General features: G+C 35.0%; 1 protein-coding gene across 1 annotated transcript in view; it reads left to right on the forward strand.

Moving 5' to 3' along the window:
- The first annotated feature begins 3,084 nt into the window (after positions 1 to 3,084).
- LOC142987601 (uncharacterized) overlaps positions 3,085 to 15,474 on the forward strand; it is a 32,294-nt gene continuing 19,904 nt past the window's right edge. The window contains exons 1-2 of the mRNA XM_076136477.1: positions 3,085 to 3,220; positions 8,954 to 9,083. Coding sequence (XP_075992592.1) covers positions 3,164 to 3,220; positions 8,954 to 9,083 — 187 coding nt within the window. The 5' untranslated portion in view covers positions 3,085 to 3,163. The remainder of the gene's footprint in view (positions 3,221 to 8,953; positions 9,084 to 15,474) is intronic.

Raw genomic sequence — 15,474 nt, forward strand, 5'->3', positions numbered from 1 at the left:
CGGGTTAAAAATATAAATTAGTCTTTTAACCTAGCTTTCTCTGAAAGGAAACGCGAAACGCACTCGAATGAACAGTATAGTAACAGTCATAATACATACCGTACCGCGGTAGTTTGCATAATAACATGATCAAAGTGAAGCAAATTAAGTATTTTATGATGCTTGACTTTTAAACCGGAGAGCGTACGAATAAACGAGCTCTTTCATTCGCAGCATCGTCAGTTTCGATTAACTCAGTAATTGGTAGGAGTCAGCTTCCGCCAGTCTATCCGTGGAACTATAATGAAATAGATATTGGCTTACGAGTTTTACCGAGTATCCATATCAGTACTAATATAAAGTGAAATACTGAGCTCTCTCTACCACGCTTTTACTGATAACCCGCTAAATGGATTTTGAGGAATTATGGAGTTCGAATTCTGAATGCATATATGCCTCGATTTAATTCAAAATTGCCGCGGATAATCGATTCCGAAAGTACCCGTAAAGCTGAAATAATGATTGATTCGAAAACTACGTCCGCGAGAGGCGTAACCGTCTATTAGATAAAGTGTTTATGGTATTCAATAAGCATTACGATATGCACGATTTTATAATTACAACCTTTAAGTATAAAACTTACTAAACGTAAACTTCTTTTAAAAATAGTACGAGTTATTATGATCCTAGACATAGATACCAGAGATAGCAAAACTGAAACCATTAATTTGTTTTCAACAATACTATTAAACAGTGATACTGCAGACACAGCACTTCGGTCCGTCGGCAAAACTTTTTCAATATACGCAGTGCTTAACACCGTCTCTTATCTTCGTCGTAACGTGAGATAACACGCTTTAATGGTACATTTGCAGGCTTGAATAAATGATCACTGATGTATGCGCCACGCTAATGATGGACCGAGGGATTTGCGAGGACATCGCGAGAGGCTGTTTGCTTTGACCCAAACGACTTTAGCCTTAGCAAATAAATAATGTCAAATGTCAATATGAACTTCCATTTACGGATTTGCTTGGACCATGCGGTATGATGTACACGGCTATGGCAATCTGCTAATATTTATTTTTGGTATACAAGTTTCTGCATCCGAATTCACTTATTCTCGCATAGTGTAGTGTTTATTATGAAGACGTAATGAGTAGTTTTGCAGAATTATGTTATGTTCTTTGACCAAGGTTTATTATTAAAAAAAATAAAGTTTGCTTTCCCAAGAAAATTGAAATTATTTCCATTATTTCATGATCAAATAAATACTCTTCATATAAAATTAAATATAAAGAACAATATTCCTTTTTATCAACTTATTTTCATTGTAAGACAGCTTGATTCAATAAAAGTTTCTTTTAAGTCTTAAAAAGGTAAAGATTTAGTTTTAAAATTAACCTTAGCGCTGAAAAGGGTTTGTTAAGCTTACTGTCTACTTATATAATGTATTTTACAATCTCTTATATAACACGCTCCAAAATTAAATTAATGTTGAAAAAATATATAAATCTTTTTTAATCAATACTAATATTATAAAGCTGAAGAGTTTGTTTGTTTGTTTGTTTGAGCGCGCTTATCTCAGGAACTACTGGTCCGATTTGAAAAATTATTTCAGTGTTAGATAGTCCATTTATCGAGGAAGGTTATAGGCTAGATATCATCACGCTACTACCAATAAGAGCAGGGTACCAGTGAAAAATGTTACAAAAACGGGGAAATTTATTCTCTCTTATGTTACGCAAGCGAAGTTGCGCGGGTCAGCTAGTATTAAATATCGCTGAACTAGGAGTACTGGCCGATAAAGATGTAGAACCTTTTCTATGGAAACAGTTGTCTATGCTAGCAATAATTTATTGGAGTCGTCTTTTATGAATATACAAATTATGTTCAATAATAATCATACCAATTTTTTAATTGAACACAAAATACAAAGGTAAGTATTTTTATTTTATAAATCATTTTTACGTACAAACCCGAGCACATTATGAATGTTTGTACGCAGACCACAGCGGCAATGTTTGAGAGACCACGATTACTAACAAAAAGTATTGTCCGTAGAACTCAAAAATGTAATGTTCGACCAATGAATACGGTTGTTAAATCCTGTCAGTGTATAGGTCTAACTGTAAACAGAAATACGAACGATATAATAATTTAAGTGTACAAATTAAAGCATCGTAAATGTTTAAGAGCATCTTCTCGTATCTCCCGCCGCTGTTCCGTGCTTGATGAGACGCACTATAGTTTTATGACCATTATAAACTTATACGCAACTATAACAGTTTATGATGTATTTTATTCAACCGATTCAGTGGCAAATAGACACAATCCACTTATTAATTACTTAAATGATTATGCAACTGAGGTTCAAATGGAGTATAATAGCGGTATCATTTTCTGAAATTACTTGGCGACATTCGCAATTGTGATTATGCTCAAAAGCTAAAAGTTAACTTAATACCATAAACCCATGAGAGAGTTTATCATCCACAATCCCCGTTTACTCCTTAACGATTTAAATATAAATTATTCATGATTTATTCCACTACACAAACAACATCATTTGTCATCCGAAAGAAGGTCACTCGGCTCCCTCGCTCTCGACTAATAAGTCGTTTATTCACTCATAACTTAGTCCTGACAGCTTTGGCAACTGCCACTGCAATCAACTTGCAATTTTTATATACTTTTATGCAATTACTCTCGAGACATTTTCGCAAAAATAAAACAAACGAAGCAATCCGCTCTTATCGTCTCGCTGTAAATAAAACTTTTATTATAAAACTTTGACGTTCGCTGTTTTTATTAAATATAAATTCTTTCTTTTCCCTTTACCTTTATTCCAATAAAGAAATAATGACTTTTGAAGTAAAAGGCAAGTATTATCAGACGGTAACATCTTATATTTCATTATTGAAAACTATCCTTGACCTTGTTTCGGTACCAACAGACACAGGTATAAACAAAAAAGGTCGATCGTTACTTGTAGGTATGTTATTGTCAAATACTTTGTTTACATAATGTACTACGAAGGTCCGAGTAAAGAGGTCGCACGGCGCGCGGCACGCGACACCCGTAGACTAGTAGCGGAGTCGTAGCTTGCGGCAGTCACGCTACGGCGACGGGTGGCTACAGTCGATCGCTACGCGGTCGCTCCCGGAGTCTACGCGGCCACGTAATGTTGTGGTGTTCGGTCGCGCTGTTGGCGCTGTTCGCCTCGGTCCAAGGACGAGCGGTAAGAATGACTTTTAACTTTCTATTTTTGCTTCACCCCATACTTAAGCTCTTCCCATGCGCTAGTTAGTTCACAAGTTTCACTCGTGCACTCGTACTAAGTTGAGCTAAGTCTTTAAGAATTTAAAGCTACGTTACTTTTTCTTTGTTACTTTAAGTAAACATAGACTTTCAATTTATAAGAAAGACGGTGCTGTTTACATCAAGTTTTGTTTAGCTTGTATTAAAATGAAATAAACTTTTCAAGTTACACTTAGTAGAAAAGTTTTGCAAAGTTAAATCCTTTTCAGTTACAGTATAATTCATTAAGTTTTAACGTATTTAATTAATTGTCATATATTGTTTGGAAATAGGTAATAAATATACATTTATGTATAATTGTATACTTATCTCTAATTTTCTTAAGTTTTCTCATATATTTGCAATAAATTATAGGATACGTGTATTTGGATTTGTAATTAACTGAATAAATAACCTTACTTTAAACTTTAAGTTTTTAAACACTATATTTTCGAACAAGTAAAATTATCAATAAACTTTAATTAGCAACAAACAAAAAACACGTTCAATAGTTTTACTTTCAGCTTCTATTTGTTCCCAACATTGGAACAGAAACTCCGTCGGCTTCAGATGGGTCTTCATTCACTTGTAAAATGAATACAACACGTGATTATGAGCGCCTTTGTCCTTCCTCGATGTATTCACTCATTCACCCGGCTGTTTCTCAGGAGGTTAATTGCAAACTTCTACCGGATTACTCTTGCGCCTCATTATGTTTCGAGGGTCAAATATAATCGCCTTAAGTACCATCTTAAACTACTAACGGGTGAACCATAAGTGACTGTCTTGGGCGTTAGTTACAGAAGTCTTGAACCGCATTTGATGTGCTTGGATCCTTGTTATTAAAGCATATGTAATGCTTAAATTGATTTTACGATTTTTGAATGAATAATCGTCTTTTTGACATTTAATGACTTGAAATAAATTTATTCCATGTTTTCTTTCTTAATTTTTCTTAACGATAAAATTAATATACTTTAGATATTTGAATCAACAACTTTACTTTTTTTCTAACAAAGCCGTTCTCACAGTGCAGTGTTATATAAAGTAATTTCTTAACAAAGATGTTATAACATGTTCACATTTTACATCTCAACTGCGTAATCGGTATTAAAGCTTCAAAATTAGGAGTAAAATATATCATTAACTTGGTAAAGCACCTCAATACGCATATCTAAGTTAAATTCAACATTTATTCTAAACACATACCAAGTTCACCACACAACGGAACGGAAAGAAAAATCGCGCGCAGATGAAAAGATTTTCTCTAAAGTTAAATAAAGTGTTGGAACTTAGTAAACGGTCATGCATTGCGCAGAGCTAGGGATTTACTGCTATTACCAGCAGAATTGCAGCCTCTATGTTACTAACTCAATGGGATATTAAACTACTTTATAACGGAACCATTCGACAGTTTTAGTGATAGATAGTTTGAACTATAAATTGGTTACGTTATGTAATGAAATGAAAGATTTTACTTTCCGTGCCGTTGTTTTATAACTTCGTTAACGTTAGAGGGTAATAGGTATAATCAGAAACAGAGCGGAGATTGCAATATGACGATTTTTATACAGATATTTAAACATGACTCTAGTGTGTATCAAAAATAATTATATATATTTTGATGTTATATAATTGTGGTGGAGATGAACAGAAACAAATACAAATAGATCGATATAATTCAGAGAATGTACAGTGAGTGCGGCCCAAGTTATCAAACTAGGTTGTCAACTCGGTTGGTAATATCAAAGTTATGATTGTTCGTAACTTCGTAAGCGAGAGATTGAATTAATCTCTCATCGTAAACTGACGAAACAGAGTGCATAACAATGTAGCCGCCGAGAATACTAAACACAAAACATATTCACTTGAAAAAGCACCAAAGTTTAGACAAAGCGGTGTTTTCCCAATGACTAAAGCCTCGGCTACAGTAACGAAAATTAAACTAAAAGCATTGAATAATGACACTCCTCTTAACTCCTTTTAAAACAATGGCTAAGCAAAATGTCGAAGCCCAGCTTTAGATTAATATGACGATCGAGTTAATGTGATAATCAAGTTTCTACGAATACAGATTCCTTAAGTTTTTTTTTAAACCGACTTAAAAACGAAACAGTTTATTCTATGTCCGTGACTGTACATCCGTGTACACACCGCCTAGTCCGTGATTTGTCTGCCGCCGCTCCAACTGTCAAACACAAACCACGATTTATTTGTAAACTTGATAAAAACAAAAGACAGAATATCAAGAGCCGACAACAAAGTATATCTTCATTCAATACAACAATAGGAGCGAAACGTCTTTATCTTTAATACAATGAATGACTTCGAGGTACTCCAATAATATAGTACAATTGTATTTGTGCTATTTACATTTATATTGTAGATTAAAAGTTTCCATTCTGAAAATTCCATTCGGAGGGCGATCACGAACCACTTGCGAGTTGCGACTCTATTATCGAGTCGATATTGTCAATTTGTAAATGGAATATTGATTATAGTTTAGTTAGCTTATATAACTGTAATAATCGAAGTAACAAGTGATTGTTATTCGTGCATACATATAGTAAAAATGTATTAAGTACATGTACTTATATATATTATATCACTTTGGTAAAGTGTAACTGCAGTTATAAAATAGAAAACATTCTAGAATTCTATATTTTCGCATAAATAATACTAATACACAATAATGGAACTAATAAGCCTTAGATCAAAACTTTATGAAATTAGAATAAAGATCAAAGTGGGTTCACTATGACCCTTCAGTTTGAAACACGTCGAGACACTTTAAGGCTTCACCTTGACTGTCCGACGCCGTCAAAATTTCATTATGATTACAATTAACTAGGTATATTTATTATTTCATTTTTAAGTTTACGTGTCAAGTTTATTTTATCTTATTTGTTAAAATGTGAATTATATTCTAATAATGGATGACATTAATAAGGTCGAAAGTAAAGGATTAACTTGATATTTTGAGTACTAGGTACGGTTGAAAAGCCTGGTATCTTTGAGATATTTTAATTGAATTGAAGTATACAATTGTACGCATAAACACGATGAGATCGAGCGATGGTTTGAATTACGAAGTCAAATGGAGGACTTGAGAATTCAGCATGTTAATTAAGTTATCGGGAACAGCTTGTTCGGGAGCTGCCAAGCAAGTTCGTTGCGCACCAAACTACCTTCCGATACCTACCTATTATCTGGGGGCACGGAAGTGCCCCCGCAAGTCGAGCAAAAAAAAAGCGGCACGGCCGTAACATCCTTTTCTCGAAGCAATTCGGGCTATTTTTGACACCCCTATAATTTCGTAGTGGATAAAACAAGAAGCCTGGATTTTCAGCAACTAATCAGTCATTGTATAAACACGGTATATTTAAAATTTCAGTCAATTTGAACCAGTAGTTTAAGAATGACAACTTGTTAAAATTTAGAATTTTGTCACTCACTGATTCACTGACTCACTGACTCACCGATCATCAAAAGTCTAAGGTACTTCTAGCAGACTTAGAAGCTTAAAATTTAGAATACAAACAGGGTTTAGTGTCTTAATCATGGGAAAAATGTAATATTTTCTAATTTCGGTCAAGTTTTCTAAATACACCAACTGCAACAATAACTTTGTAATCCCATATAAATGTATAAGATTACAAGGTTACATTTGCAGTTAATTAATTAAATTATTATTTCTGTAGAAAATAAAATAAATAGGTGTAAATATGTATCTACTATATGAGACATAACGGGAGGGGGTATAGGGTGGGTAAGGGTGTTTAGCCCGTGAAACTGAACAACATTCCCATAGGAAAATATGTTGAATTATGAAAAAAATACGGCTTTCCATACAAATTGGACTTATGTTTGTTCTATTCGCTCTACAAAAAGAAGTGAGATGCCATCAAAAACATTCTGTAAAAACCTCAAGTCTCGCCGTAAAAAGTTGTGAGATCTATATAATACCAAGTCGATTAATCTATTTAGTCTCTACTTAAAGGACCTATTGTCTTAAGTTATTACGTATGTTATTATCATGCCAATTTAAAAAAAATACCTTTAAAACAAATAGATCGACTTGGTCATCGCAAGAAAACACAAATTCGCCATTAACATTTCAGGAGCATTAACTTCTCGTCGTGCTGTGTAGTGTGATACATACTAATAATCAAATCATGCGATGGCCAGGTCGGTCTATTTGTTTTAAAGGTATTTTTTTTAAATTGGCATGATAATAACATACGTAATAACTTAAGACAATAGGTCCTTTAAGTAGAGACTAAATAGATTAATCGACTTGGTATTATATAGATCTCACAACTTTTTACGGCGAGACTTGAGGTTTTTACAGAATGTTTTTGATGGCATTGGAATTTTCTTAAAATAAGTTTCATGCCTGTTTAAAAATATATGTTTTATTGGTCCTGTACTATTGCATTGTTATTTTGTCACATATATGGAGTATTAATTGATGTCTAAAGTGTACTTACGGACGATTATAGAGGTAGCATGCTTATGAAATATTATCAATATAACTTAGTATAATTTAATTATTTGAATGCTTATTTAACTAGGTAGTATGTTGAATAATTTGAATACGAAATTAGTCAGAGTCATTTTCGTTCCTATACTTTCGACACATTTAATATTACTACAGTAACCCTTTACTTATATTTAAAAATATAATAGCTATAGAGCGTGTCGGTTAGATAACATAAAGGTAGGGCAGGACGGCACGTATCCGAATACAGGAAGTAATTATGAGATTGAACTCGCAAGTCAGCAGATACGGTACATCCTACGTAAAGAATTAAATGAAAAGGTACATACAAACATACCGTCTCTGATTAGAATACCTGAACCTTTGTTGAACTTATATTCAGCAAGTAATAAGATTTAACAAGCCCCGTTTTTCGGATGACTGCGGGTGTAATTAACTTCAAACCTCCTGAGATTTCACTGAAACTTGATCCGACGGTCAATTTTAAGGCTTCGTCTAAAAACGTACTTTCTAATTTTAGGATTACAAATGTTAATTTGCTCTAAATAGCACGAACCTAATTTGTAGGTGCTCCGTCGCGCGGAAGGTCGGGTGGCCATTCTGAAACAACTCTGAAACAAGTACAATTATAGTAGTTTCCAAAATCTCATCCATTGTGTATTTGTTCGGGCAGAATATTCCTTTTTCTGTTGTCATATTGCAGTTTTCTGTAGCGTCTTTTTTCATTATCTTTTAGAAATGACTTGGAACAAGTTTGGGACAAAGTTCATTAGAGTTGTGTCGGCACAATCCTATGCAAATATTGACTCGTTTTTGTACAGTACAAAGTTTATGCATGCAATTCGAATACACGACCGTATTCAGGGTACACTGACTTTAAAAACTTTCCTCTCGTAGTCAAGTTTCGATGTGGCTGAGAGTGCTCTGCAGCCTTATTGATAAACAAACTTTGTTAGATTATATTGTAGCATTCAAGACAACAAAAATACTCGTTCCCATTTTCTTCTAGAAGTAATAATACGTGTCCCTTTTTTTTACTTTTATACCGATGAACAGCGCTAGCGGGAAATTACTTAATCATCGTGCTACTGAACTGTTGTCCCTTCTATGGGAAATCTTGGATTTTTATACTTTTTGGACTTAAATAAATATTTATTTTCGTTGATTGAACAGGTGAACATCAGCAATACATGGGTTCTACCCGAGGAAGGGTTCCCAGTGTTCTACCGCTACTTCAGGGACCGCATCTCATGGTACGAGGCCGATGCCGTCTGCCAGTTCCACCACGCCAACCTCGTCACAGGTCAGTCCTCATAGTTTACCAATCAGTCAGGTATAAAAAAGTAATTCAATACACGTTCAAATCAATACACACAAAAACCTAAAGAGTCGGATTAATTATATTCAATATTCTGCAGAAAATATCATTCATCTATAAAAATAATTTAGTGTACGTCACGACTGGCCAGCACGGATTAAAATTATGAAAGTTTAAATGGCTTTGGAAACTTGGTTACTCTCTTAAATCAAGATCCGTGATTATATTTGCCGTAGAGAGTAAAAGCTTCTCAGTAAATGACTACGTATTAAATAGAAAACGAAGTTGCATTTCAAAAGTTTATGCAAATTACCGCTAATGAATCACAAAAGAAAAGTTGCTTTATCATATCTTCAAACCAAATCAAATTTCAATGAATCTTTTGCGGAGAAGTACTTACTTCTATCGAAAACACAAAAACTCGCAGAAGATACTTCTAAATATAATATAGAAAGCTCAAAGATAAATAGAATGAATACGTTGTTAGAGCCGATTCAGTCGGCGTTATTGTCAGGTTTCTCACGAGAGAATTACTTCAATGCGTTGTTGAAAGCAGTTGTGGGTGTAAGTACAAAAAGGCAGATATATTTCAATATTCCCACGGGCCGTTAGCTCTAATCGGCGGCAATCCAGCCAAGACCCCCATTACGGTTGATAGCGCCCTCGACCCCTGCGAGATACAACGTCACATATAAATGTACGTGCCGATAAGAAAATGTAAATATACGTCTTGTCGTTCTGTACACAACATTAAGTTGTTTATGAAAGTGGCTTTACAGAAGCTCTTTCATAAGAAAAGAAAACCTGATGCATTTTCCCCGTGGTTTGTGTATTTTAATAATACGTCTGTCTTACTTTTATCCTATAGTGTCTACGTAAAATTGGAGTTGTATCTTTGAGAAAATTGGATTCTAAATATAGACACGTAATAAAGAATTTTTGGAGTTCACATCATTTAGACGGGTACGAAATGTTTCCAAGAATTTCTGAACTACACGGTAGTTTAAGAATTCTTACGAGTGTTACGAGCTTCTGATAAAATACACCTAACGTTCAACTTCAACTGTGAATAGCTTTAATGAGGCTCTTAAACTGAGACGTAGAATTTCGATGTCTGTTAGCGCAATACTATGTTAAATATATAAGGCGAGTCATTACGCATCCATAAGCGGGGGTCGGTTTGCTCGTAACTGTAACGAGGGCTCGTCTCAGTCCCCTGATATCGGACTGATTCCTACCTCGATTATACGCACCCACGATTTATAACATTTCAATATCGGCACGATGAAAACGATAACTTAAAATGTATTTGATTTGAATCATTAATTCGCAATCATTGCAAAGGTTTTCTCATTTTATATATTACATTTGTTTTTAATCACAATAATCACAAAATTTAATGGTTTTCATATTTATTTGTGTAAATATTAATACAAAATGGTGGCAACACACATTTCGGGACAAAGAGATGGGAATGTATGCTTATCTGCACACGCAAGTCGTAAGAATAAACGGAGGGGAACGAGTGGCTTAATAGCCTACTAACATGTTACTACTTCTGCACTCTCACAACGACATGTCTGCTATTCACGCTCAAACGACACAAGGCATTGTCAGACTCAGATGATGCGTAACTTGGAGGGTCCTGTCTCTTACCTGCTACGAATTTGAGAGTGCCACAAACTAATAGATGACTTTATATTAAGAACTGTTATATTGAACTAGCCGGCAGTAACATTTTCGCATAATGTTGTTTTTGCATTAAAAGAGCCGACGAAACGTCCCCATTACCCGGGCGCGTCTCATTTATACCGTGAGAGCGCCAGTTGAAAACAAAACAATACCTACTTATTCGTCTTTGTGTACAATGAGTCTGTCGTCAGTAGGCCTCGCTAGATGTTGTCGAACAAATCCTTTGTAATACAAGACGCCTTTATCCTGTAAATGAAAACTTAGATTAGTTTCGAAATGCCAACTCTAAAGGATTCATTCTATACTATTTGAAATTCAAGGAGGCTAATTAAAGCCTTACGTAAAATTAGTCTCGAGAAGAGTTGTTCACTTGAGTGGTTGTTTTCAAAGTTGTTTGACGATATTCAGGTACGGAAACTGTAAGCTGATATTATTGAGCTCCTTACTAACTTAAATAAAAGGATTTTATTGAATGGCTGAATTATTTCCGTTGTAAATATTTATACCTACATAAAATATAAATGTATACAACAAGTAGTTATGTACAGAGGTGTATACATAATATATATAAATATATTATCATGATACCCGTAAATAATGTCATTACTTTTATTAAAGTAAGGTCCCGCGGTACGCGTGTAATATAATATCAGCATGGGTCTAAATGACATTAATATTCGGAGCGACACCACGGTGGCCCGACATAATAGGCAGATGATTTTAAAACCAAATTACAACTTTTAGCGGAGTGCTCTGCACGTTCAAATACACAATTGTTCATTATGACCGATTCTTTCTCAAGTTGTGAAGTGTCCTCCTCCTGAGTCATCCGCTGCTTACATTATTCAAGCATCTAGTTAGCAGTTGGGTCTTTCAGATGGAATCCTTGTGCAAATTGCCACTCCAACATTGAATATTAACTTTACGAATCAGCTCTTTCGCCGAGATTTACCCACATAACTTTTATTTGAGGTTTTCTTCGACGCTACTTTATAGATTGGATCTCTGGTTATCCATATTTCTGCGTAATCGTCTCTTTTTAGCGTCTGTTTAATATTTTGAATAGGTTAAAGCGAAATTCGTAGCTTTTTCTTTTCTTTTGATGTTGAGGACATTGACCCGTGAGTAGCAGAAATGCGGCTGTGACCCGGCCAGTAAATGTCATGCTAATCTTTATTTCCTTTTTAACTTCAAACAAAACTTGGAATGTATCTTGTCGTGTTAGAAGAATCTCAATACAGTTTAGTATTCAATACGGGGTCGACTTTGAACCTGAGATGTTATTCATGTTGCAGGTACAAATATTGCAGCCGGTGCTGGTGTTGCACGTTTTGTTTTGTAGAGAGTGTATACACATGAATAAAATATTCGTCTAGTGCTTTTCAGTACGTGCACGTGCGTCCACGCGTACTCATGAATATTAACGCCTAAACAGTGTCAAGTGTGAGGGAAAAATGGCCTGAAATAAAATCACTTCGTTTCCCCCGACCTTCCCTGTTCATTAAGTTACTTGACTCATAGCTAAGCGGATACTGTTCAATTAACCAAATTGATTTTATTTAGTACATTGGTGTGGCTGTTCATATTTTATAATCAGACTAAAAGTTTCGATATTAATAAAAAAAAACTTTATGTTTTTGAGAGACGCACAATATACACGAGTCTCGGAGTTATTCTGTGAGCGCGAGGTTATAGCGCAAATAATGATTAATTTCATAGTAATTCATGGTTTTACTAGGAGTTTACTGGTAAGCTTAGTAAAATGACTCTTATGAAATCCGGAGCTTGTATTATATGAGGGTGTTTGTGAGCGCCGCGCCGTTGTATCTCTTATCATAATGATGTTAAGTCCCGGATGAACAAGTTAGCGGAGTTTGTTCTGTGACAACTTTGTACACACGTCGGAGATGACGGTGTATTGTTCGAGTTCCGAACATACCCAGGTGAAATCATATGCAAATAACATACTGAATATTTTATAAAAAACCGAGGCAAGCTCGCGCGGAGGGCTGCATGTTATTTTGCGTGAATATTTATGAAAGAAAACTATTACGTGTAAATATTTTTACGGTATGTTCGGCTGAAAATGTACACGACGACTCGTAATCAGGAAAAATGTTACAATCGTCGCCTTTTTAGCGCCTTTTGGGATCGCAGCTGTTATAACACCTTGGAGTGCTTTTATAATTATTTTGTCCCAATAAGATCGTTATGAAATTGATTTACTGTGGCAGTTTTTGTTCTAACTGAGAAATATTTGGCATGTGACTCCAGATCAGAAGTTATGCTAACATTTTCAATATCAGCAAAAATATTGTCGATAAAATTCACAGCGCCGTAGAACCGACGATACAGACTTCCCTACGTGTAAAGGAAATAGCTCTACACGTGGAACAACCAAAAATTTAATATGAACGGAACCACGTTACATAACCTCGTATTGTAAAGGTAACATAGTTTCACATACGTTCTATTATGAAATGAAAAATGGTGGCAGGAAGTAAAGGTTTTTATTTCAGCAGCACGTTATTATAGGCGGCGGCGCGACACTGTTGACCCCACGCATATATCACGAATATATCGAATCGCGAAGGTCCCACTTCTCCTCAAATACCTATTCGTTTACTTTTATTGCACTTTCCCAAAACTATACGGGTTTAATGGTCAGTTCTGTTATTCGCTTTCGGTCGGGAAGCAATGGAAAATGTATCTATAGCTACATAGAATGTAGTTTCCTCGAAGACTGTATTTGTTTGAAATCCGATGTAACCTTGTTTCAGGGCGTATTCGTTGGAATATTGGGTTTGGATTTTAGTTTATGCACAGAAATATTTCATTTCTATGTTTGACTGCAATAGGAAAATTTTAATCTAGTCTAGGTATTTATTCACAAAAATGTAGCGTCAATATTAAAAGGTTCAATACATAATATGGTAAGCGGTGAAGGGACAAAGGCGATACTGTCAGAGATCGGTTGTATCGTTCACCACTACGTGCACCAGTGAGTCCCAGTCAATAAAGTGTTTCCAAAAAGCTCTTAATTAACGTTTGACGGACGAATTCGGCACACTTTCCGTATAAACGGTGAACACGAAAAATTGATGAAAAACTTGTTGGTACGTAGTTGTCAACAAGCGCTGTGAGAGTCGTTGAGAGTAAAGTGGTGCTGTCAAAGGAAGATCTTTTTACCCAGTAGGTATGCAGTACTATTGCCCGAACTCACAATAAAAATCCTAAAATCCTAGAAAACGCAATTTACTATTTTAAATAAAAGATCAGTTTCACGTGAACTTTAAAATGAAGTTATGATATTTACCTGGCAATATAACATGAAAATAGAGAATTCTTTATCCCGCGCCAGTATTACCCACAATCACGTCCTAAAGGAGATAAGATAAAGCGGGGATTTGCCAGCGCCTGAAAGAAATTTCTATGCAAAATAATATCTACTCAAGGGATTTTGGTAAATAGGTTTTAGTCGATGACTTAGGCAAATAGTGTGTCTTAGTAAGCCGTTTTTTTCGGGCATATAGGACCCTATCCAGTGATGTTTGGCTTACGATACTTTTTATTGTTACGTTCTGGGAAAGTGCCAAATGTACGATTTGGGTGTGTACCATTTATAAGAGCTTCTTAGCTGAATAGTGTTGGATGTTATATAAAACATTTGTCTTGGTACTTACTATTTGCATATAGTATAATATCACGCCTTGTTCCTATTAGGAATTGGCAGTGACTTATTGAACTACAACTATCACATTTATTTTTGTTGTGGTTTCTACTTTACGTAATCTTAAATATTTATTTGAGGTTCAGCCTTAACTTTCACAGAAGTGAAATAGAATAATTAAATATAACGAAACGAACGTGCGATTTAAACTTTTCTGAAATATGCAGTTAGGTAGACGGGTTACTAAGTATCGATATCTATTCTGATATTTGTCATGAATCAAAACAAACCGAAATCGCGTTAGTGATTAAGCGGAATCGTAAAGTAAGGTGTGTCTCAAGGTTGTGTGAGGCGTCACGTCCGAGATCCCAGGCCTGCGATCATGTTCGGGAGGGGACGGCTCCCACACCGATGTGACTCGCATCCTAAACACCCACGGCCAGCTTCCTTCATCAGGACTGAATGAACTATTGATTTGACGTCCATCGATGTTGTTGCATTGTAAAATTTTGGGCGTTTTGTATAATAAATGTAGATCTAAATATTTATTACTTTGAAAATAAATGAGCCTATGGGTAAAAGATAAGGCTAAGAAAACAAAATGAATCTAAATTTCGATTCATAATATTAGCTTTTGTCAATGTTATTATTTAGTTTTATGAAAAAAATATGTTTCAGTAAATAAAACTGTAAAGTCATGAAAAATTTATGACGTTCCATGCGGGTTATACCTTCAACGTATGCAGAGTCATATAAATAAATCCATATACTCAGTAACACGTGAAACACGTTTTGAAATTCACAAAATTACAACAATTTATTCCCGGCCTTGAAAGTTGAGTCCGCCTCAGTGTAACTCGCAAAGTTTCAAAAGAACCATTTATCTGCCCGGAAAAATTCCAAATTATATTTCTTTCGGGCCATTTCTGATTGTAATTGAAAGTTCAGATGAAATATAAGTAAGCAAAAGATAATCTATTCTGAAATAAAACAAATTGGACGATTGTTTAATTT

The sequence above is a fragment of the Anticarsia gemmatalis genome, chromosome 3, assembly GCF_050436995.1.
Source record: "Anticarsia gemmatalis isolate Benzon Research Colony breed Stoneville strain chromosome 3, ilAntGemm2 primary, whole genome shotgun sequence".
Classification (NCBI taxonomy): Eukaryota; Metazoa; Arthropoda; class Insecta; order Lepidoptera; family Erebidae; genus Anticarsia; species Anticarsia gemmatalis.